General features: G+C 33.3%; 2 protein-coding genes and 1 non-coding gene across 5 annotated transcripts; all 3 read right to left on the bottom strand.

Annotated features, from left to right (window-relative positions):
• Positions 1-6,547: 6,547 nt before the first annotated feature.
• On the bottom strand, positions 6,548-8,906 carry LOC147408365 (uncharacterized). The gene has a single exon (XM_086437342.1). It carries the CDS (start codon positions 8,546-8,548, stop codon positions 6,686-6,688), a length of 1,863 nt encoding a protein of 620 aa, XP_086293468.1. The 5' UTR covers positions 8,549-8,906; the 3' UTR covers positions 6,548-6,685.
• A 7,581-nt stretch (positions 8,907-16,487) lies between these two features.
• LOC147408366 (Tetratricopeptide repeat (TPR)-like superfamily protein) lies at positions 16,488-21,815 on the bottom strand. 3 transcript variants are annotated; one of them, XM_086437344.1, is made up of 5 exons: positions 19,174-21,815; positions 19,000-19,086; positions 18,268-18,338; positions 18,119-18,180; positions 16,488-17,751 (listed from the first exon to the last, which is right to left on the bottom strand). In XM_086437344.1, exon 1 carries the CDS (start codon positions 21,590-21,592, stop codon positions 19,286-19,288), a length of 2,307 nt encoding a protein of 768 aa, XP_086293470.1. In that variant the 5' UTR covers positions 21,593-21,815; the 3' UTR covers positions 16,488-17,751; positions 18,119-18,180; positions 18,268-18,338; positions 19,000-19,086; positions 19,174-19,285. The 3 variants fall into 3 exon arrangements, with proteins under 3 accessions (XP_086293470.1, XP_086293472.1, XP_086293471.1); XM_086437346.1 differs by having other exon boundaries at positions 18,711-19,086; XM_086437345.1 differs by having other exon boundaries at positions 18,551-19,086.
• On the bottom strand, positions 21,773-21,854 carry TRNAS-GCU (transfer RNA serine (anticodon GCU)). The gene has a single exon. It is a non-coding gene; the product is annotated as a tRNA-Ser (tRNA).
• Positions 21,855-23,624: the final 1,770 nt, after the last annotated feature.

A 23,624-nucleotide genomic window follows, 5' to 3' on the forward strand; every position in this document is an offset into this window, starting at 1 on the left:
GTTGTTTGTTAAACTGAAAAAAATAAGTGTTGAATAGCATTAAGCGCTGAAACTTATAAGCGTTGAATTTAAGTGTTGAAAAAGTTATTTGTTTAGATGTCGAATCATGTTTGTTAAACATTGCTGAAGCTGGTAAATTATCTTTGTTATCCTTATAATCATATTATACATTGTTTACATATTTCAAATGCCTATTTCTTATCAAACACGATAAAATATATTATTTCTTATAAAATTAAAATACAATTCATTTTTAAATAAAAAATAATATTCAAATCTTCAATTTATAAATAATAATTTCTATTTATAAAAGCCCACAAATTTCAAATTAAAACTAGTAATGTCATACAAGTTACCAAATTTTGAAATCAACATTAAAAAAACTTAATTTTGGATGAATAATTTTCGATGGAAATAAAATATGTATCATTATAAAAGCACCCTATGAATTAATAATGGCAACCCACACCATAGTCATTTTTTTTTTGTTTTATATGGGTTAAAGTTTTTGAAATGAGCAAATTTTTAGTGATGATCGTCTACATGGTCTAGAGATCATCCTCACAAAAAATCAATCCATTTTGAAACTTCTAACTCGTCAAAAATAGTTAAAAAAAAAAAAAAGACGATTTACAGTTCTTGAACTTGTTTTGATAGATTTATAAGTTTTAGGATATGCTGATTTTTTGTGAAGATGATCTCATTGTAGAGATCATCCTCATTAAAAATCAACTTATTCCAAAACTTTTAACCTATATAAGACAAAATAATTTAGCCATGGTGTGGATTTATTAATTTGTGGGGTGCTTATATACTAATGAGGAGATCATTCTCACCAAAAATTAATTCATTCCAAAAATTTTAACCTATATAAGACAAAATAATTTAGCCATAGTCTGGGTTTATTAATTTTTAGGGTGCTTATATACTTATCCATGAGATATAAGAGGTAATATCATTTTAAGAATAAGGGCATACTTGTCCATGTTAAAAAAAACAAAGGACATACTTATCCGTGTAAAAAAAAACGAAGTGCTTATCGTTTTAGTACTTTTTTTCAGTATTAAAATAGTGCTGAACTTTTTTCACTTATTTTCAACAATAAGCGTTGAAAATATAGAGTAAACAAACGCGCTATTTTGACAAAAAGTGCTGAATTTAATTTTTTTCAGCAATAAGCGCTGAAAAATAACGCAAACAAACACTGTCTAAGATTAAAAAAAAATAAAATAAAAATTGTGGGGGTAATTAAGAGTGGAAAAAAAATTTTATGAGGGTAAAAGTGACAATTTTTTTCATTCGACGTTATAGTCTGGCGTAATAGCTCATAAGTCTTTAATAGACTTTGCAAAGTATATGAGAGCAAGTGCTTCTACTGTAAACCTGTCCATGTGAGTGAGGACCTCAATCCATGTAAATTATTATTATTATTATTAATGTTGAGCCTTAAGAGGGTCTTTTGTGGACAAAGAAATCAAATGTAAAACAATTACATTAACAAAAATTATTGTTTCCTTGGATAAGAAGGCTTGATGTTGTTTCCATAAAAATGTTTTGCGGTATAGTATTTTGGGCTCACCGATTCCATGTATTGGGTTTAAAAAATAATAATGTTTAATACTTATAGGTCAAAAGCAAATATGATAATTTGCATACATCAAATGACTGATCTATTAGATTTTACACGAATGACCAACAATAAATTCATGTGATGTAGTGGTGTGGGATCAACATTTTTTTTTATGTAAATGAGATTTCTTTACTAGTTTCACCGTTATCTTTATGTAAAAAAATTCCAACCTAATTTTTCTTTATAAATGTGACTTGAAATGATACTCGTGTATATATATTAGGGTATGGGGGGTGAAGACATCATTTTCATAGTCAATTTTGTGTGTTTATTTTTAATAATGACCACAACTACAATGAAATTCATATCCAATAAAAAATAATGAAATACAAATCTTATCATTTCAAGAGTTTGGTTGCAAATCTAACTCCTTCAAGAGCTCGACTTTGAAACTACCAGTCCACTTCAAATTTCTAGGGATCCTCCTTGTTACAAGACACGTGACATTTTATATTAATTTTACGTCTTTACATTTTCATCAATATTTAGATTACCCCTGTTTCACAGTTTTTTCCTTCCCTCAAACACAATGAACTTGTGAAAATGATATTAAATGTGTCAAAATTTTAACGAGCATCGACAATGAGGTGTGTACACTTTTAATACATTTTTATAAATTTCATAGAAATAGTTTTTTTTAAGTAAAAGATAATATTTTATGAGGTTTGTTAGCTCTTAATACCTCTTAAATTTTCATTGAATTAACATCAATTTCTTCTTTTCTTTAAAGAAAAAAATATAAATATATTATATTCCGATTATATTGGAATGGGTTTGAGGGCACTAATGTCATTTTAAAAAGAATAAGATTAGGACTATTTTGTCTTTAAGATAAAAAGAGCAAGGATGATGTACAATTTGATTCCAGGGACCAAGTGATTTTCGTTCACAAACTTTTTTGTCACAAACTCCTCAGTGCGTGCCACGTCAAGCATGAAGGGTAGTTTTGTAAATTAAGAAACTAGAACGTCAGTCCAAGCAGACAGTCCTCCCAAAGTTCAGATTCCAAAACAACAAATCTCGAGACAAATAACGGTATTAAAATTAAGGACGACGGTTTTTCGGAGCTAACAGCAACATTACCTCTTTATCTGTCCATATCTCTTAATCAACCAATAATTAATTTTTAATTTTTCTTAAAATGTAGTGCGTGGTAGCTGTCGGTCTAACTTATAAGTCACGTTACTTATCAAACATGATTAGTAGATCTGCGTATCTGACATTGTTGTCCCAACAACTCTTTTTTTTTTTTTTTTAAATCTATTTAAGAGGAATAGTATTGTACGGCCAATCAGATGAGTTGGCAAAAGCGCTCCCAGATTGCAACAATGATTAAGTAAACCGGGAAAAACTTTGAAGCGCCATCCGGCTTCAAAATTTTGGTACACCCTTCCCCTTTGAATTACACGTGGCACTTTAAATGTATCCCGAAACCAACGACATGAGCTGTCAGTAAAATCTGTTACGTGTCAAAAGAATATGTTGGCACGTATGTGATATAGTGTGCGAAATCGAAGTATAGTAGTTACTCAACTATAATTCTCATTAAACGGACTGAAATAATACTCAAATCCAATGGATGGATGTGCATGAAATCATAGATTTTTTTGTTCGAGATATAAAAGGAAAGATTAAATGGTTCTGTGCACATTTTATATCAATTGAGCGGATTTGAGTAACTCTTTTAGTGTCAGGTTAGAATTAGAGTCGTGATAATCTAATTATACCACGTGGCATACTCAATCAACTCTCCTGATGTGACATGTGCACGAATCGTATATCTATATGAACCGTCTAGGGGAAGTCAATTGAGCATGTAACATGGGGCAGTCAGATTATCACGATTTTTATAATTATTCAATTATTTAAGGGCTCTCTACATGGTTACACCAAAAAGGGAAAACAAAATTATATCAGTAACCCCCAAACTTCTTATAACACCCTCAATAACTGAAAAATTAGACAATTTTCAAGATATTAGGATAATTTATTTTTTAAATTTTCATAAACTTAAAAGGGGGCTATTTAATTGAGAATGAAAGACGAGTAGGGAAGTGAATTTCATAGGAACATATAATTTTTAAATGTTTGATATTTCACCTATATTCAATTTATTGTTCAAAGTGATTTCTCGTCCTAAGAAGGAAAATGATTTTCTAGTACCTGATGTTATTCTCTTGTGATTATCCTCACTACTAAAATTAATATATATACACGGGCGCAAATCTATGAATATGAGATGTTGTGTGAGTATCTACATGACTTAAATTATCAACAAGCTTTGCAAGAACATTGAAAATTTGTCAAAGAGTTGCTCTACCGACTGAAACATGTAGTGGAGCTCCTGTGTTAATCACTTTCATTCCTCTCATCAAACCATTTGTAACACTCATAGCTACAGCTCTAACTCAATTATTTCCTAATAATTGTTGTACCTCACAAGTCATATTGATTTGCTGATCAATAATATCTTGACCTTTAACAACCAAAGTGTTGTAAATATTAGGCATCTTGTCTGGTGGAAAGGCTACATCCAATATCGAACGAATGATTTGAGCAATATGACCCATGTTTTTTTCTTTAAGTGCATAAACCCTAGGACCAGAAGTAGTAGGATTGATTCTCATAATAGAATAATAATGAAGTGAAATATGTTGAATTCGATAAATTCTATAAAATAAAAAATAGGAATTAGTATTCGATTTCGTCGGTACCATCCAACCGAATCCAATTCAATTGTTTTAATATATATATATTAAAACCCACAAATTCAATTTGGCTTTCCATCAGTTGAGTCAGATCAACAACTCGTGATTGTTATGAGTCAAATAAAATTGAGAACTGCTATTGGCATCCCAACTTTTACTTATTAAAAATAAAGAAAATAAGTGAATGGGGGAGTCTTTAGTGTTTTGATTAGAGTAAGGATTGTGAGAAAACAATGTGTAGTACCTTACTATAGTCACAACAACACCTTCAGCTTTCAAAATGATTTTCACTATCCTTTTTAGCAGTATATCTAATTCAACCTTTCAACCACAAGAACTAAAGATAAGATTTTTGAAGCATGAGGAGATGATGTCATTTTGGATAGAAAGTTCAAGAATTTTCTAAGGGATAAAGGAAAAATTGAAATACTCCAATATTGAAGATGAGGTTCAATATACAAAATAATTGACCTTTGAAGATAATCGATTTTGGAAAGAGAAATCAATTGTTGTGGTGATAGGTTTTGAAGATTACAAATTTTAGACACCAAAGTTTGGATTTCAAAAATACCTTCATCTTTAATATAATTAGGGTCATTTGGTATAAAAAAAATAAGAAAATTGCGACCCCACATCCTTAAAATCAATTTGATTAATTTAAAAAAATTGGTGCTGGAGTGACCTCAAGCTGAAATCTCATATCTTACTTCTTAACTTGAAAGTGGACGGGAACCACAGATTCTTTTTCACTCGTTGAAAGCATTTATGGTTCACATACACTTTCACGTCAAGAAATGCAATATGAGCTTCCGACATGAGTTCACTTCAGTATTATTCGTTTTAAAATTATAAAAATATCATTTTTATTATGTAAAAATCATTTTTTAATAAATATTTTAAATTACAAATGAGCCCATCGGATATATGTGCGTTTGCACGTGCCGTCTTCTACTTATTATTATTACTTTTAAAAGGTAAAAGGACAGTACCATGAGTATTAATTGGTGGTTGTCAATTGTCCTGCGTCGTGCTACCCTGACATCCATAGAATCTTAAATCAACAACCAAAAAAGAACTTAGGAACTTTTCATGAGCCCACATTGTGGGACAGGGATCATAATTCTCAAATTCATTAAATCTATATCGAGGTAGATATAGATAGGACACATATATTGTTCTTTCTCTTGAATTATTTTTCTTTATGTTTTGATTGGTACTGATCTTAATTTGCAGATCAACAAATATGGATTAGTTTTTTATTTTATTTATAATTATAATTATAATTATAATTTATCTGTTTATGTATTATTGCGAAACATCAATAAGAAAAAAAAAGGGGGCAGAAATGAATAATGCTGAAGTGTACTCAGGCTGAAACCTCATGTCGTACTTACTGACGTGAAAGTGTATAAGAACCATAGATGATTTCATCGAGATACAAGTGAAAAAGCATCTATGATTCCTATCCACTTTCACGTCAAAAAGTGCGATATGAGGTCCCAGCTTGAGGTCACTCTAGCACAACTCCATAAAAATAACAGATGATCTAGATAATAGAAATACGAAATACGAAATCCAATGATCGAAATTTATCCACGATCGAAATTTATCCACGGGATACATGATGTAATTACAAGATGCATATTTTATTCTAGTTGGATTTCGTGTTTTAATGGTTAGGATCACATGTTTCTTTAATCAATCACCTGATCACAACATGAAAAAATAAAAGGATTTCACGAAAAAATAAAGTCCAAAACATAAGCCCAAGCCCATATAGGTTGGGTTAATGATTGGACATCCTTATTTTTCAATGTTACAGCAGTCTCAACTCACAAACTGATTGCTCAACTCAAGTGCTCTCGGTACTTCACATTAGTCTTCAAAATTTGTTTGTGGTTGGTAAAATGGAAGGTATATTAACCCATCTCTTTAAACAAGGAACAAGTGTTAGATGGGGAAATGAGTACTTACTTTCCCAGCAAGGCTACTGAAACCTTAGTTTCCTCCTCTGATGGTCGGTTTCCTTGACCAGTTCATTCTTCAACCTCTCCTCTCTTCGAAACCTTTTATTGAAAAGGTTTCGATATGCTCCCACATTCAAGCCCACGTCGAAAGGAACAAAACAAACAGAAGACAGAAAATTGAACTTTGTACATAGAAAACCAGCTAAAATTCATTTAAACTAAATTGAAAGTGAACATGGTCAGAAAGAAATTTAACATCCATATATTTTTATTTTAACAATAAAATTTTCATAAAAAAGAACTTTAACGTCCATATTACAAACAGAAGAGTTGGTAGCTTATTTCAAATATTGGGTTTTGCTATAAAGATCTAAACGAGTCTAATTCAACCTTCTCTTACATGCATGGTGGACTCCTCCATCTACATCCAAAGTACCAGACACACTACTTCTTCGCCTTCGTCTAAGAGTACGAGAAGATCCCACACTGTTGGGCTCGATAGGAGCATCAATGGGTACTCCCGGGTCACCTTGTATCACAGCAATAGTGCTCGAAGCAGAAGCTTGATCAGCGGCCGCCACTGCTTGGACATTTCCCACAACATTTAGGGTATCGGGTGGGTCCCGAGGATTCACCGATGCTGATGCCAACGCACCAGAAGTGCTGCCACTGTTTCCCATCCTACCCACCACGCTAGACAGGTCAGCAGCTATAGCCGACAATCTATCGGAACTAGGGACACTATATAAGGCAATTCGACGCAAAAAGTCAAACCCACGTCGTGAAAGTGCGGGTGGAGTACTTCTCGACCACCCACCAAGCCCATCGGCGTGTGAGTCATTATTAGGTATCTCAGTAGCACTAGCAGAAGACCCACCAATTATTCCCCCCAAATTCAATCCATTTTCTGAATTATCCTCTCTTCGAAACTGTTGAGCTGCCATAAACCTTGTGAGCATTCTACGATTAGCCCCCTCGAGAATTCCTTGCATGCTCGGCTCCTCTGACTCCTCCAACCCCTCCGGTTCATTATGCAAATCTTCATCATTTACAATTAACCTCCATGAACTACTTTCTTCCCTCGATCTTCGTAAAAGAGGTCGGCGCATCCGCTGTCTAAAACTTTCTAACCGACGTCCATGTGGTCTTGGGGGTATCTTCAAACTCGAACCCCCATCTTCACACTCTCTCTTCTCGCCACCTGTTTCGGAGCTCCCCCGACCATATATAGGTGTGATATTTGATTCCGTTACCTCTCCCTTACACACGGGGCACTCCTTATGACCACAATGAATATGCAACCATTGATATAAACACGGCCAACAGAATAGATGACCACATGAAGTAACCACAGGCTCCTTTGCAACATCTAAACATACATTGCAATCAAAATTAGCTGCTCCACTACTCTGATTCTTTGCTTCCTCTTCTTCCATATCATCGGAGACAAGATCTTCCACACTTGTTTTTTGGGTCCCATTATTTGTTTCAATCAACTGGCCAGGAACCTCACGGCTAGTGTTTGATGAAAATTGACCCCCCGAATAAGAATTGCCCCTACTGGTAACAGAAGACCTGTATCTTCTAAGTCTCAAACGACGACTTGACTCAATCAATCTCCGAAAACGAACTTCTGGGCATTGTAGAAGTTCTCGTTCCAATAAATCGTTTCGAACAGATTGGTATGGTTCAGCAAACCCAATAACATCAGGGATCGGATGAGTCGAACTGTGACCCTCATGAACTTGATCGACAGGTGACACCGGAATGTATGGGACATGGGGGCTTTCTTCTTGAACATTTACTTCATCAGCTCGAACAGGTGACGGTGACAACGATGCCGTCATGAAAGAGGGCAATGGGTATGGAACATATTCAACATCATTGTTACTGCCGTCTTCAACATCAGTAGATGAGATTTGAACATAAGAAGGCAAATATGGCGGATGTTCAAGATCAACTAGATCATCAACACCATCAATAACTAGGGTTTGTTCTTCAAGATTAGTTTGTAAGATTGGTGAAATAGGACCGTACGATGGTGAGTACGGATTGTACTCGAGATCATGAGATTGAGATCCATGTTGTGTGATCTCGACCGGTGGCTGTGCTGATCGTGAGATCGAAGGACTGTTCGAATTAGACATCTCTGAAAAAAGAGGAATCGAACCTAGGACAAGATCTGAGCCAAGATCTGGTTCGGGAAGACGACGAGGGAGACCCAGATATAGATTCAAATCCATTCTCCTGATTTGATCTCCGTTTCCTTCATCCCCCAACAAACAAACCCTCAAGATTGAATCAAAGAAAACAAAACCCTAGATAAAGATCCAATAAAAAAACCCTAATTTCGTTGAGAATTCTTCTTTTCGGTGGTTTCCAGATTTCAGAAGCAAAGATTCCAAGGTGAAATTTTGTGGAGTTTTCATGGATACGTACCTGAGCAGGAGAAGTAATTTGTAGTCATAGAGAAATTATCGTCTGGTCTGGCAGATTGATTTTGATGGAAGAACAAACCCTAGAAATTATCAGAAATAGCAAAGAAAAGAGTGTTGGTGGGGGGTGATATAAAGGCTTTTTCATGAAAGTTTGGTCTACAATCTTGTGGACCACAAACTAAAAATCAGTTTGATTGGTTCTTTATAGCCATTGATTCAAGTTTTTTTTCTTCCAAAATGGGTCCCACTTGAAACCTAGCCCAGCTAATCGAGGACTTGTGAATTAATGTGCAATTTAATGTGCCACGTGGATGATCATTCTTGAGTCTTCACTTGGTCGACTTGTTGGATTTCATCCAATTTTATGATTGTGTGCTGTGCGTGTGTCTGTGTGAGTGTGTGTGTGTGTGTTTTTTTTTTTTCTTTTAAGATTAGATTCTGGACATTAATCGTGAAGTGACATATGTACGATTTAGATTATATATTTATTGATAATTTTAAATTATAATTTCATAATTATCACATGAATTAAAAATTTGAATGTTAAACTTTTGAAATACTTTATTCTGACAGTGCCAAAGGATCGATAATGCTTTCGCAGTAACATGATAATCTTAACAATTGATAAATTAATATGAACATCGATTGATATAATTTGATCATACGTACCGACGACAACTATAATAAGTAGAAAGATTGTGCAAGTTGAAGATTCTAAAAAAATAAAAGACAAATAAAAAGAATGTGGATTGAGGTATTAAGGGTATGAAGGAACAATATTTGTTTGACTGGCACGAATAAATTATGATTTTATTATATATATCGGATCTAAATCGATAAAAGAAAGTAGAATTGACATGGTATAAGTAATAACAATTCCATATCTTACAGCTATTATTCCAAGCGAGTGATTGTTGATTGATTAATTTAAGTTTTTCTTTAGCTTCGACATATATTCGATGAGACTATTTCAATTAAGAAATAAAAGAAAGAAAAACAACATCATGCATAAAAGTATATATTGATAATATAAAAAAGTAAATAAGTTGTGGGAATGAAGTTCCATACATATTAAATATGAGTTGTGCTGAAGTGACCTCAAGCTAATACCTCATATCATACATCCTGACATGAAAGTGTGTAGGGACCATAGAACTTACACTGTCATTCATTAAAAATATAGCCCTTAAGATTTATGGGAGAGCAGTTTCGTACATAGTCTTTATTTACTTATCTACTAAAATCTTACAAACAACAATATATATATTTTTAACAATCACTAAAATAAAATAATGTTTGTTTTGTCCAACATTTGAATAGAAAGATTTTTTAATCACACAAGAAAAACTCACAAAAAAGAGTCGTGTTGGAGTGACCTCAAGTTAGTACCTCATATCACACACCTTGACATGAAAGTGTATGGAACCATAGATGCACCTAGAGTTCTTATCCACTTTCACATCAAGATGTGCAATGCAAGGTACAATCTTGAGGTCACTTCAGTATTATCCTTTAAAAAAAAATTGGAGTATATCCTTTTCAATTGTTTATATGTTGGACATCCTTGATTTTAATTATCTCAACTTTAGGATGGGACTATCAATGTTAGTTGTTATTTATGTATGAATGCAAAAAAAAGGCATATTAGTTGTAGATCACCTAGTATCAATTGCATTATATTTCTTAAAAAATCTCTCTTGTACTTTATTGGTATGATTGCACTTAAAAGAAATATTTTTTATTATTCTTTTTTGTAACCTCAAATTACTTTACATTTTTTAAAGTTGTAGTCATTCTTCTTAAGAAGTTCAAATCTTCTTTTGTTTTTAATCTTGAAATAATACATGTACGATTTATATCATATATTACAATATCGAAATTAACGGATGAGTTAATAAATTAAATGCTAAACATTTTGAATTACTTTATTTCAACAACAGATCTATTATGCAATTGTGATATTATAGTAACACTAATAGTTGATAAATAAAAATGAAAGTCGATTATATAGTTTGGTCGTATGAATTAAACACTATTAACTACCATAGTTAGAGGGATTACGCAAGTTAAGGTTCTAAAGCGAGATGAAAATAAAAAAGAAAGTGGATTGAAGTAAGAAAGAGTAAAATATGAACATGTTTGGATTATCAAAAATATGATTTTTAGATTGTAGATGATGCAAAATGAATTATTCCAAGTGTATGTCACATGGACTAGTCATAAGGTGGCAAAAGCATAGTCGACGTGGGAGTCCAAAGGACTTAAGTTTGGAGGCTAAGAGATCAATTAATCCACATGATTGTTACTTGGCACTTTTTATTGAAATAACATGTTAAATTATGGGTTGTTAGATAAAAAGGATTTTTTAATCATTTTATAATCATTTGCCTTATAAATAGGCTATTAGGGTAACAAATGAGAGGAAGGGTGTGGACATTCGAAACACATTTTCTAATAAAGGAGCATCCCTGTCTCTCTCTCGTCCTACTCTTTCACTCTTTCAAGCTCATTCTTCTCTCGTGTCTTCTTCCCTCTTTGACTCATAATAAAGAACACCAAACCACTGTCTTCTTGGTTTAGGGGAGGTCTCATATCCACATCATCCTACCCTTTTTATTTCACCACTAAAAAGCCTTATTTGTATTCACACAGATAAAATTAAATGGAGGAACAAGATTTGTTTGATGGTCGCAAATAATGTATGATAATATACTATCTATCGGATTGAAGTTAGTAAAAGAAAGTATGATTTGACATGATTCAAGTATCCAATAATTCCATCTCTTATAGCTATTATTCCACGTAAATGATCATAAGGTGGGATTTATCATGGATTTGAGAGGAATGTCAACCCGTAGAAAATAACAATTGATTAACTAATTAAAATTTTTGGTAGGCTACATTTCCTTTTACATTCGATGATAATGATTCAATTAAAATATTAAAATATATATATATATATATATATATCATGCAAAAAACTATATGGTGTAATATAGAAAAAATATTTAAATCAATATTTTTTTAAAGGACTTATCATCACATTATATTAATTATATTTAAATTATATGATGATCTTCCCTTTTAGGCTAATAGAAAGTACAAAATGTTAACAATCAAAATAGAGCTCTCAAATTAACAGTAAAGTAATCCCGTACATATTCTTTATTCACGTATCTGCTAAAATCTTAAAAACAACAATACTTTATTTTTTCATTGGTAATAAATAAAATAAAATTACTTACTTATTTTGATTATCATCTGTCCTACGTACGTCTGCTTTATCCAACAGTAGAAAATAAATTTTTTTAATCACAAATTAGAAAACACACTTAAAAAAAGGTATATATCATTTTATGCATTGGATATCCCTTGTTTTTTATTTATTTATTATCTTAATCTTTGGTATGGGCCTATAAGTGTTGGTCTTTATTTATGTATGTATGCAAAGAGGCAGATTAAATACAAAAATATTGAAAAGGAGGAGATGAAATAGATAGTTCATCCATCAAAATGCAAAAGATGGCTAGTGCAGTTGAATGGTATTACCAAAAAGTTGAATACTTTTCTAATGAATGTCTCACACAATAACAGTAACAACCAGTAGGTTCATTGCCCTCGACTATCCACAGTTAAACAAATTACTTCTTCTTTATAAGTTCAAGTTAGTCTACTATTAGTGTGTGTTTGGTAACACTTCTGTAGTCTGAATGAAGGCGGTCTACCTTTAAAATTTAGACTTCGTAAGATTTATTTCTGTTTATTTTGTTTCAGATTTTATAATCGAAATTAAGAAGTTTTGAACCAACGATAAGGGGGGACATTGGATGAAACTTTTTAAGTTTGATTTCTAGTTTCCAGATGTCAGACTCCAGAAGTATTATCAAACACAGTCTTAGTCTACATTTTTGGAATTTACAATCCTTTTTTAGAAGTTCAAATATTATTCTTCAACTTCATTCATTGATAATTGTGTAACAATTTAGGAGAACGCTTAATGTCCAAGACCTCACAAGGATGTTAACATTCTTTACCATCTTCATTTTTCAATAATACCCCTACTCATTTTGTCTTTTAGTAAAAATTAAAAATAATGGTATGTTGGTCTTTTATATAATAAATGCAATTTATTTCTTTTTGAATTTAAATGTTTTATTTGTAATAGGGTTTTGTTAACATGTATCCTAAGGGTACACGTTAAGTGGCATGAATGTATTTTTTATAGAAAAATCAATTTCATGATGTATTTAATGCATCTTAACGTGTGTTCTTAGGGCACATGTTAACAAATGACACACGTTAACAAAATCTTTTGTAATAAATGCTTTGACAATTAATGCTAAAATAATAAATACATTTAGTAAGGGTATAATGGGTATAATAAATGCATTTATTATATAAAAGACCCAACATACCCTTGTATTTTTCACTAAAAGATAAAATTGGCAAATATATTATTGAAAAGGGAATGTTGTGAAAATGCTACGTCCTCATGCAGTCTTGGATGTTAGAGAGAGAGAGACAGAGAGAGACAGAGAGAAAGAAGTGAGGTACAATAGTAAAAAAATAATTTAAGGTTAAGTGCAACTAACAACTTGGGATTTACACAAGGTCGCTAAAGACAAAAATTGTAAATAAGTCATTTTTTATATAAATAATATTAATTAACTCTTTATATAAAAGAAAAAAAATTATTTAACATTTAGTCTATTTTTTTTAGATCTAAAATAAATTAAGTGTTTATATTCAAATTATTGGATTTGAGTTTTTGCATGAAGTTATCCGGTAATCCATTTGACTTCAATGACCCTTAGAGAATCTCCAACCCATGTCTCTAAAGTTTTGCTCCAAATTGATATCTTCTCAAAATTTAGAAAAGATTCTATCATCCGAATCAAATTGAAATCCAACCAGTCTCTTCTCTAAAATACTATTCATTCACTTCCAAAAGTTGAAAATAGCAGGGGCTAAAAATGGTGTTTAAAATATGTCTCATGAAAAGATATAGTAATTCTTGACACTTACGAAAAAAAAAGAAAGGATGAGATAAGTGTTTAAAAATCACGAATAACAATTTAGATAGACCCTCTAATTTTTTTTCCAAATCTCTATATTTGGAGACAGGAACAGTGACTTATAGGGGCTTTCTCTATTTTAGAGATTGGTTGGAGTAAGGTTCGGCATCTCTATCTCTAATTTAGAGACTAGTTGGAGTTGCTCTTAGTAAGATTTGTAATTTAAAATAGAATAATGATTTTCTGACGCTCCTCTACGCCCCTATCACAAAAAAGTAGATCACTTGCCTCGGGATACACAGAATCATAAATATTTTTTATGTATCCCGAGGCAAATGATCTAGGGTTCTGTGATGAGGGTGTATGTCAGAGGGGGCATCGGATTATTTTAAATAGTATTTGAAAATTACATTTTAAAGTAACAAAGGATATTTTTATAATTTTGAAAGCTAACTAATGTGATTATAAAGTTGTTGGTTGCAATTTTCTTGATTTTTGATGAAAATGACCTTAATTATAATAAATTTAAATATAAAGGTGGGGCCATTTATGAGGGAAACGTTTTCCTTACTAACTTGAGTAAAGATTTTAAGCCTTGCTAAAGGTCATTTTGCTCAAATGGATTACCACAACAGTATTCCCAAAATGTTATTTTCACCAGTGAAAAATAATTTTTTTGGAGTAATTTTTTTTTTAAGTTCAAAGAATTTGATGCCACAAGGTGAGCCCAAGGACCCTTTGTAAGGGTGAAATCCTTATTAACTTAGTAAGGTTAGTCGGACTCTATTTATGAGATACAAATTTTAATGTCTAATGACTCTCATTGTAGTAAGAAAGAAAAGTCTCCCGTGAAGACTACAAAAAGTTGATCTAGACTTACCATAACATTTTAGGTGAATATTAGAGAAGACACCTATATTATGAAACTATCCACATTCCTCCTTGACCTCAGTCTTCTTAATATACTAATAGAAAAAGACTTAAATACCTTACTCTTCATCTTCTAGCCAAAGTCCATGATTTTTCTCATCAAAACTGGTCATCTTCAAGCTCTTCATCTCCATTGTATATTTTTTAAGGAAAGCTTACTTAAAAGACCCTAGTGGAGGGATTTCTTTCTAATTAGTTCCTCTGTTTTAGGATTTATCTTAATAGTCCATTTAGTATAACTTTTATTTCTAATTAGGTCTTGAACCCACTTCACACCTTTCTCATAATTGAAATGTCAAAACTGCCCTAATCATTTGAACTCACTATTTTTGTCCTTGGATTTTCAGCATCTCAGTCAAGTTTTGAAGACTTCATTTTGATGAAAAGGATTTGAGAATGAAGAAGAAACCATTTTCAAGGGTTTTGAAGATGCATGTAAAAAAGTTAGTATTTTTTCGTTTTTTCTTTTTCTTCATTTTTTGTTTTGTTTTTAGATGAAAATCGATTAAGGGTGTTTCTTTTGGTTTAAAATTATTTACACAAGTCGATATGTCGATTTTAAGTCAATCTTTCCATAAATTTTAGTCGAAAAAACTCGATAAATGAAAATGGGTGGGTTTTACCAACATCAAGTTCACCACTTTTTATTATCAAGTTCAACATTTTTATTGTTGAGTTTGACATTTTTTTAAAATTGTCTAACTCAGTAATAGAAATTGGTGAGCTCGACAATAAATAAAAAGCAGTGAGCTCAACTCTATATAAATTTTTTTGAATCTCAATTTCGTTTTTCAAAATTTTATTTATAAATTATCGAAATAGATTAATAAATTCATCTAAATGTTCAAAATTAGAAATATATCATTTCCATTCATCATTCACGATAACAGATCCTCAGAAATGATTGGAACAACTTTTGAAAAACTTAACCATGTGAAGAAGATGAAAAAGGGGGTAGGTTGGGTATTTCTAAAACATTATAACCTGAGATGAGGTTGAGGGACCATTTAGAAATAAAAAGTTTACTAAATGGACTATCAAGCAACTGCCCAAAAATTGGAGACTAATTAGAAAGAAATCCCTCCACCATGGTCCTTTTATTAATTTTCCCTTTTTTAATCCAATCTTATTTTCAATTCTCGTTTTAAGTTAACACTAACCCTTTAAAGAAAACTCTAGACTTTAGAACGCTAAACCCTAGATTATTCCACCTAAAATTCTACATTATTTTTTATCCAAAACCATTCATCTTCAAGCTCTTCAACTTTTATAGTTAATTAATTTCAATATATTCAACCTTATTTCCAATCCATTGTTTTCTACATTTCCTTATCTATTATACAAAATCCTATATTTTTCTACCAAAAATTCTATCATTTTATACTTTCACAAAAATCTTATTTTCACTTGAGATTTGAAGTAGATAGAATCTAAAAATTCAAGATGAGGTTTAAATCTTTTTTTGAAAGAAGTTGTAAATGACTTTTGAGAAGAAAAAAAATCCAGGGTTTTTGGCTAGATGTATTAGACAAGTGCATTTGGCATTTTCCATTAATCTATTAAGAAGACTAATTTCAATTGAGACATGTCATCAATTTCAAAACGCATGGGCATCTCTAATATTCACCAAATGATGGCGCTAGTAATTGATCCTCCATGAAAAATAAATTTTACAAATCTTTTCATGTTTGAATTATTATAATTAATGAACTTTTCTTTTGAACAGGTTCAACCATCGATGCCTCATCCAATGTTTTTAGATGCTAAGATGTGAGGCGAGGCACTCGACTGGTCAGGGGCCTCAAGGTATAACACATAAGCTTCATAAGCACGACATTTTAAAATCAATAATATGAAGTATGAATAACTGTTATCTCTTACATATTAAGGGGGAAAAACACGAAAAATGTAACAATTGATTTTGTGTCACCATTTCATTGGTTTCTGCTAAACAAACCGTAACAGTCACTACATCCTTCATGACTGGGTTCAGTCATCTTTGTGGTTCACGAGATAGTTTAGCCCCCATTGAATATTTATCTTGATTGTATGTTTGTAATGTCACAAAGATGTCACTTAGTAGAAGCTAATTATGTGTTTTTACTGTTCGATCATCCAAATAAAAAACTTCAGGACTTAAGACTCTGATCTTCATGGCAGCAATTTATGTGGACGAGGACAACATTGCAACATATACCATTAAAACCATAGACGTTGCTTGTACACTAACATGCTCTACCTCAACCTGATCATGCAGAGCAGGTTGGAATGGTGCACTACTATCACATTTTCGATGATGGTTGCCTTAACTTTGATATGGGAGACAGAAGATTGGAGGCTAAAAAAAATTATCAGGAGGTTAAGTATACCCGAGCAGAGGAATATCTCGAACGCTACCCCTGGAAGAGCTCAACCTCCAACATGTGTTATTGATAGTAGTCTAAGGATGTTGTTTTGGACTGTAAATAAACTACTTCGCTATGTCAGAGGTTATGTTAGGGAGTCGGTGAAGTTTTAAAATGATCTAAGAACAAAGACTAATGAGAAGAGGGACAGATCTGAATTTAATAGATAAGTTTGAATCGCTTTTATTGCATGAGTCAAACCCATGGAAGTTTTAACTATGGCTTTTATTAATGCGAAGGGAGAATTAGCTTCCCGAAGACAAAATAAAAAATATAAAAAAAAATCTAGAAATACATTTTCTCCAAAAGGATAAAAAATAATCAGCAATATCTCACACTTCCATTCAGCAAATCAATCAACAAGGCCTTATGCCAATTATTTATGAGTCCTGAATTTTCTCTATCAGAAAAGTTTGTCTTTATGGACCCAAGGGCCCATTGAAATCTATAAAGCTAATCATCTACAACGCCTTCGAACAAGGTTGCCCCTGCCTTGATTGCGTTTTGAATAGAGTCAGACGTAAAAATGCCAACTTACTGGAGGACCCGAACTTGTGGCATCTACAGAAAACTTAGAGGCAACCTTCTCTAAGATTTTTCGGCTTCTACTACCTTTTCAAACCCCCAATCAAATATTAAGCTCCGACATACTCCCCTCCTAAAAATAAAAAAAATAAAAAAAATCAGTACCACTAGCCCAAACTCCAAAGGAGCCGAGAGATTTCTAATCTTGGAGGCCCTCTTGGTTTGGTCCAATATCTTTTTTTATTTTTTTTCGATATGTAAAATTAAAATCAAGACCTCAATGCCTTCTTGACAAGGCAAAAGTTCAGTCAAGAATATAAAGAAATTAATCAGAAAAAAGTGAGCAAGATAGCACAACAGTGTACATCATGGGATTGGTCAGCAGTTAGAGCCAAATTAAACCCTAGAAGAATGATGAGGCTAAAGATTTCAAGGCATATGCAGTTTACTTCTTCTCAATGTGAACTCTACTAGTAAAAAGCAATGCTAGAAGGACCCACCTTACAGTTACCGCAGTGGCAATGGGAGGTTTGATTGCACACCATCAACACTCATCCAACCCCTACTCAAAAATCAAACCAAGTTTCAGATTTTGGAGAAAAAACCCTACTATAGTGGTTCAAACTTTCAATACATGACATAAAATTACCGGTATGTACTTGACACCATAGGCATCTGATGCTTTTCTTGCCAGTGGTCTCTACATATGATTTAGATTCCCTGCAAGAAACAAATCTAAATTTAACGAAGGAAAAAAAAGAAAAGAAACTGAGATAATATGATAGTGTAAATGCAAACGAAAACAAATACCCCCTTGGGGTGTGACTTTCTTAATACGTATTGACCTATTATTTTTATAGAGGCAATTAGTCATGAATGATAGCTATTTCAAGTATATTCATTTCTTCACTAGAACGGACAAGTGATCCTACCTCACCATCTGGTCCGTACTTTTGCTGGTAAGTTTGCTACATCTTCCTTGACTTACCAAAAGAATACCCGAGATATATGTTTATGATATAAACCAAAGTGTATCAGTGCATGTCCTAAGAAGAGCAATGCCATCCTTATGCACATAAGTGCCAGACATACTCTGTGGTTGGATGCTAGTTGACATCAACACATCGTGATGTTGACAGGCACATAATCAAAAGGTGCATCCAGCGTGTTAGCATGCAAGGAAGACATTGCTTGGCCTACAAATTCCTAGGTTTAACCACCAAACCCCAACCCTATGCTCACACCCATATGTACCACAGGAATAAATGACGCTTCTTTCCAGTCTCTCACTTTGCATAACTATACCCGTTCTTTCTTTCATCATAATTTTTTTTTCTTTATCAAAAATTGTGATAAAGATTCTGCTCATAGGGAGGCTTACATGCCATTCCTTGGGATTTACGCTTTGCTTGTTCAGTGTGATGCTTTTATTCTCTTTTTGAAAAATGCTCCAAGACCAAAGAATTCCCTGCAGAGAGAAACTTAGACAAAGATAAGAAAACACCGAGTGCCAAACTAAAATGTAAATATATATATAATAAGACAAAGATTCCACCTCATTGTAAGCAACAAGGGCGGCTCTGTTACAGGAGCAAACAATATCTACAATGGAGATCCTGGTATCTCCATCCATGATTCCGAGAAGATAGTGAAGCATCGTTTTGTTTCTATTCCCGCAGTCGTTCACCTAAAGCAAATCTTCGATCAGGAATGTAACCGGCTTCCATCATCTGTAACCATATCTCTCCTAAAATAGTGTATATCTCATCCATTTTTGGATGTGATCTGTCTTCTACTAAGAACACATGAACCCCATCCCTGTTCTCTATCCAGCTTTGGCCAGGAGCCTTCCTGACACCTCGACTTTTCATCAATTTCCTCACTCTGGCAACATCCTCCCAACTACCCGATGATGCATATATGTTGCAAAGTAAAACATGGGCTGCAGAATTGGATGGATCCAATTTTAAAATACTCTCCGCGGCACGTTTTCCAATCTCCACGTCCCCACGTGTCCTACAAGCTGCAAGCAAAGTTTTCCATACCACAATGTCGGGATCAAACGACATTTGATTGATAAAGTTCTCGGCTTCTCTTAGGTGTCCGGCACGAGCAAGCAAATCAACCATACACGAACAATGTTCCCTTGTTGGCATGATCCCATGATTGGTTTCCATGGTTTTGTAGTAGTGGTACCCTTCCTCTACTAATCCAACACGGCTACAAGCAGAGAGAACCCCAACAAATGTGATATGGTTCGGCTTGACACCTAGACTTCTCATAGCTCCAAACAGTTTCAAAGCTTCCTCTCCATACCCAAACTGAGCATACCCCACGATCAAACTACTCCAAGAGACAACATCAGGATTACTCATCAATTCAAAGAGTTTTCGAGCATTGAAGAGTGCCCCACATTTTGTATACATATCAATTAATCCATTTGTAACAGATATCTCGGCCTCGAATCCCGCTTTTACCACATAGTCATGAACTTGATGCCCCATTTCTAGAGAGGCTAAAACTGAGCAAGCACTTAGCACATTTGTTAAAGTGATTTGATCAGGCTTGTGTTGAGAAGTATGCATTAGTTTTAATAATCGAAAGACATCATTGGCCTGATTGTGATGCAGACATGCTGTAATAATTGCATTCCAAGACACTAAATCCACACTGCTAGTCATCTCTTGGAATATATTAAATGCATCAGAGAGATCCGAACATTTCGTATACATGGTAAGGAGAGTGTTACACACTTGAACATCAAAGTCGAAACCCATCTTAATAATGTAAGAATGTACATGTTGGCCTTGATATAATTTTGCAGAACTCGTAAAAGAACAAAGCAAACAACGGATGGTGACCTCATCTGGAATAAATTCTAAATGTCTCATCTGAGAAAAGAATGATATGGCGTCATCAGCCTCGCCACCATAAGCAAACCCGGCTATAATTGCATTCCATGAAACTAAATCGGGTGTTTCTATCTGATAGAATGCTGTTCTAGCAGAATCTAAGTCACCACATTTTGCATACATGTCACTAAGAGAACAACCTGCAAAAGCATCAATTCCCAACCCAAATTTTATACTCATCCCATGAATTTCTTTGCCATATTGCGATATTAAAAGACCACTACACGCACTAAAAACACTCCCAAATATAAACTCATTTGGGTAGAAAACACCCATAGAGAACATTTCTTTAAATAGTTGCAAAGCTTCTAACTCACAACCCTGTTTGGCAAATCCAGCAATCATTGAACCCCATGAAATTAAATCCTTCATAGTAATCTGGTCAAACACAACCGATGCATCATCAATTCGGTCAAACTTTGTGTACATTGCAACAAGAGAATTTTGTGCAATAAGTTCGAACCCGAATTCAGATTTTATGACTTCGGCATGTAATTGCCTCCCTAATTCAAAATCATTAAGACCTGAGCACGCTCTAATTATACTTCCAAAGGCAAAATGATCTGGCATAAGACCTAATCGCTTCATTTGGAAATAAACATCAATTGCATCCTTTTCTTGACGATTCTGAGAGTACCCAGCAATCATTGAAGTCCAAGAAACCACATTTCGTTCGAGCATTTCGTCGAAAACCTTCCGAGCATCTTCCAATGACCCACATTTTCCATACATATTGAGAATATGATTCTGAAGAATGATGTCTGGTTGAGTATTTGATCTCAAGAGATGATTGTGAACATTTCGACCGTGCTGAAGAGATTTTATGGAAGAACAGGCCGAGATCAAATGGGCATAAGTGCTTGGTCTTATTCTAAAATGGGTTTTGTTTTGGAGGAAATTAAAAGATTGGAGAGCTTCTTTGAAGAGGTGTTGCTTGCATAAAGAGCTAATGTAGTCATTGCTTGACTGTTCGGTTTGAAAGTCGGATAATACCGTTGGTTGGCAGTTGCGGTGTCGGTTATAACTGAAAACTAGTCGTTGGGTTTTCAAATTTTTAATCATTTTTTAATTGTTTGAAACTTGAAACAAGTGATAGTGGAGAGGATTAGGGTTGGCGGGAAATCTTGCAAATGGAGAATATATATATATTTAAAAAACGATAGAGAGATCTACAAGACAATAGAGCACTAGCGCTACATTTCAATGTGTAAAATTTAAAAACACAAACAAAAAAAAAATAATCGTCGCCTGAGAGATTCGAACTCTCGCGGGGAAACCCCATGTACTTAGCAGGCACACGCCTTAACCACTCGGCCAAAGCGACGGTTGGTGTTATAAATGAAACTCTAAATTATATTTAATATATAGAATATGCAAACGTACCTGTTACATAATTTTGTAATGATTTATTCAAACAATGATTTTCTGATGCCTCCTCTAACATTCGCCCCTTATTTGAAATGTGCTAAAACCATAGATAGTTTCCTTAGGATACACAATTACACATATTTATGGGAATGTCCAGTTGTGTATTTTGAGGAAAAAGATCAATGATTCTAGCCCATGCCACGTCAGAGGGCATAAAAAGATCATGATCCTATATATATATATATATATATATATATATATATATATAGATATGTTATATAATTTTATATCATATTTTAATGAAATTTATAATAAATTAAACGACCCGTGCTAAATTGACTCAAAGAAAGACACTCAGTGAACTGGTGGTTTGCACGTAACCTTACATTATTTTTTCTCGAGAGACAAATAAAAAAACAAAGATTTTGTGTTCACATCAGTAGGTATCTTTTGAGTATTTTTTTTTTTATAATCAATTTAACATTTTTGTAAAGAATATTGATTTTCTAACTAGAAAGTTTTCACTCAATCAATACTCGTTTGATGTGGCATGGACGTGAAACCATATATCTATTTTCCCGAGATACACAACACTAAATCTTCTATGGGGTTGTTCAGTTGTGTATCCTAAGGAAAGAGATCTATGGTCCCCTGTCTTTGCCATATTAGTCGAGTATTGATCGAGTGGAGGTTTCTTAGTTAGAAACTCAGTAATCTTTTTTAAATTAATTTGCAGACCTTTATCTCATTATAATAATAAAAATCAGACTTTTTTTTTTTTTATGGTAATGATTATAATAATAATGGGAATGTCACTTTATTAGTCTTGACAAAAACATCTTAATCTCACTATATAATAGATATTAAAACTGTGATTTTTTTTACTCTTTCACTTGGTCTGTACTCGATTAAAGTGGCAAGGGCACAAAATTATAGATCCTTTTATTTTGGATACACAAGGAAACGATCAACGATTCTCTGCCCATGCCATATCAGCCAAGCACAAACTGAGTGAAAATTTTCGATTCCGAAAATCGTTTGTGTAGAAATTACATTGGCAAATGATCTTCACATTTCTTCTTACAGATGTGGCAGGAATTTTTTTTCTTTGAATGGCATGTGGCAGAATCTTATTGGAGTTAGATTTTCTTTTGTGTCCAACACAGTTGGACAATAAATATCCCCCATGAAAAATCATAGTTAATCGTCCTTTTCTTCTTTTCTACATAACATGCAAACTTGAAAAACAGCTAGTCTAATAAAAGACATAATGCTTCATTGACAAATTTTCTTCCAAAAGAATGAATATATATTTATGGATTCTCCTCCATAAAAGCAAAGATGCTTCAGCTTATGTCAACCATGTCTCCTTTTACTCCAACACCACAACTAACATGTGTGGCCAATCAGTAGAGCACTTCAAACATACTTTTCTTATATGATAAAAGTAGATAGCTTCTAGTGCCACACGATTTGCTAACGCCACATCAAGATGTGTGTTAATTCTTTGGTGATATATGAATTAGAGTGGCATTAGTAGAAGTTTGCCCGGCAATAGAATCACTATAAAATTAAGGGTTTTCATAAAATTACCTCGACAAATATTTGTGACTGGTAAAACTTTGTGTTGGTCCTCGGTTTTTTTAATGAATATTTGCAACTCCCTTTATATTTGTAAAATGATATATCCCGTGCCCTTGATATCTTTTTATAGGCTAATAAAAAA

Source organism: Akebia trifoliata, chromosome 3 (genome assembly GCF_017979445.1).
Source record: "Akebia trifoliata isolate Shusen 1 chromosome 3, ASM1797944v1, whole genome shotgun sequence".
NCBI classification, from domain to species: Eukaryota; Viridiplantae; Streptophyta; class Magnoliopsida; order Ranunculales; family Lardizabalaceae; genus Akebia; species Akebia trifoliata.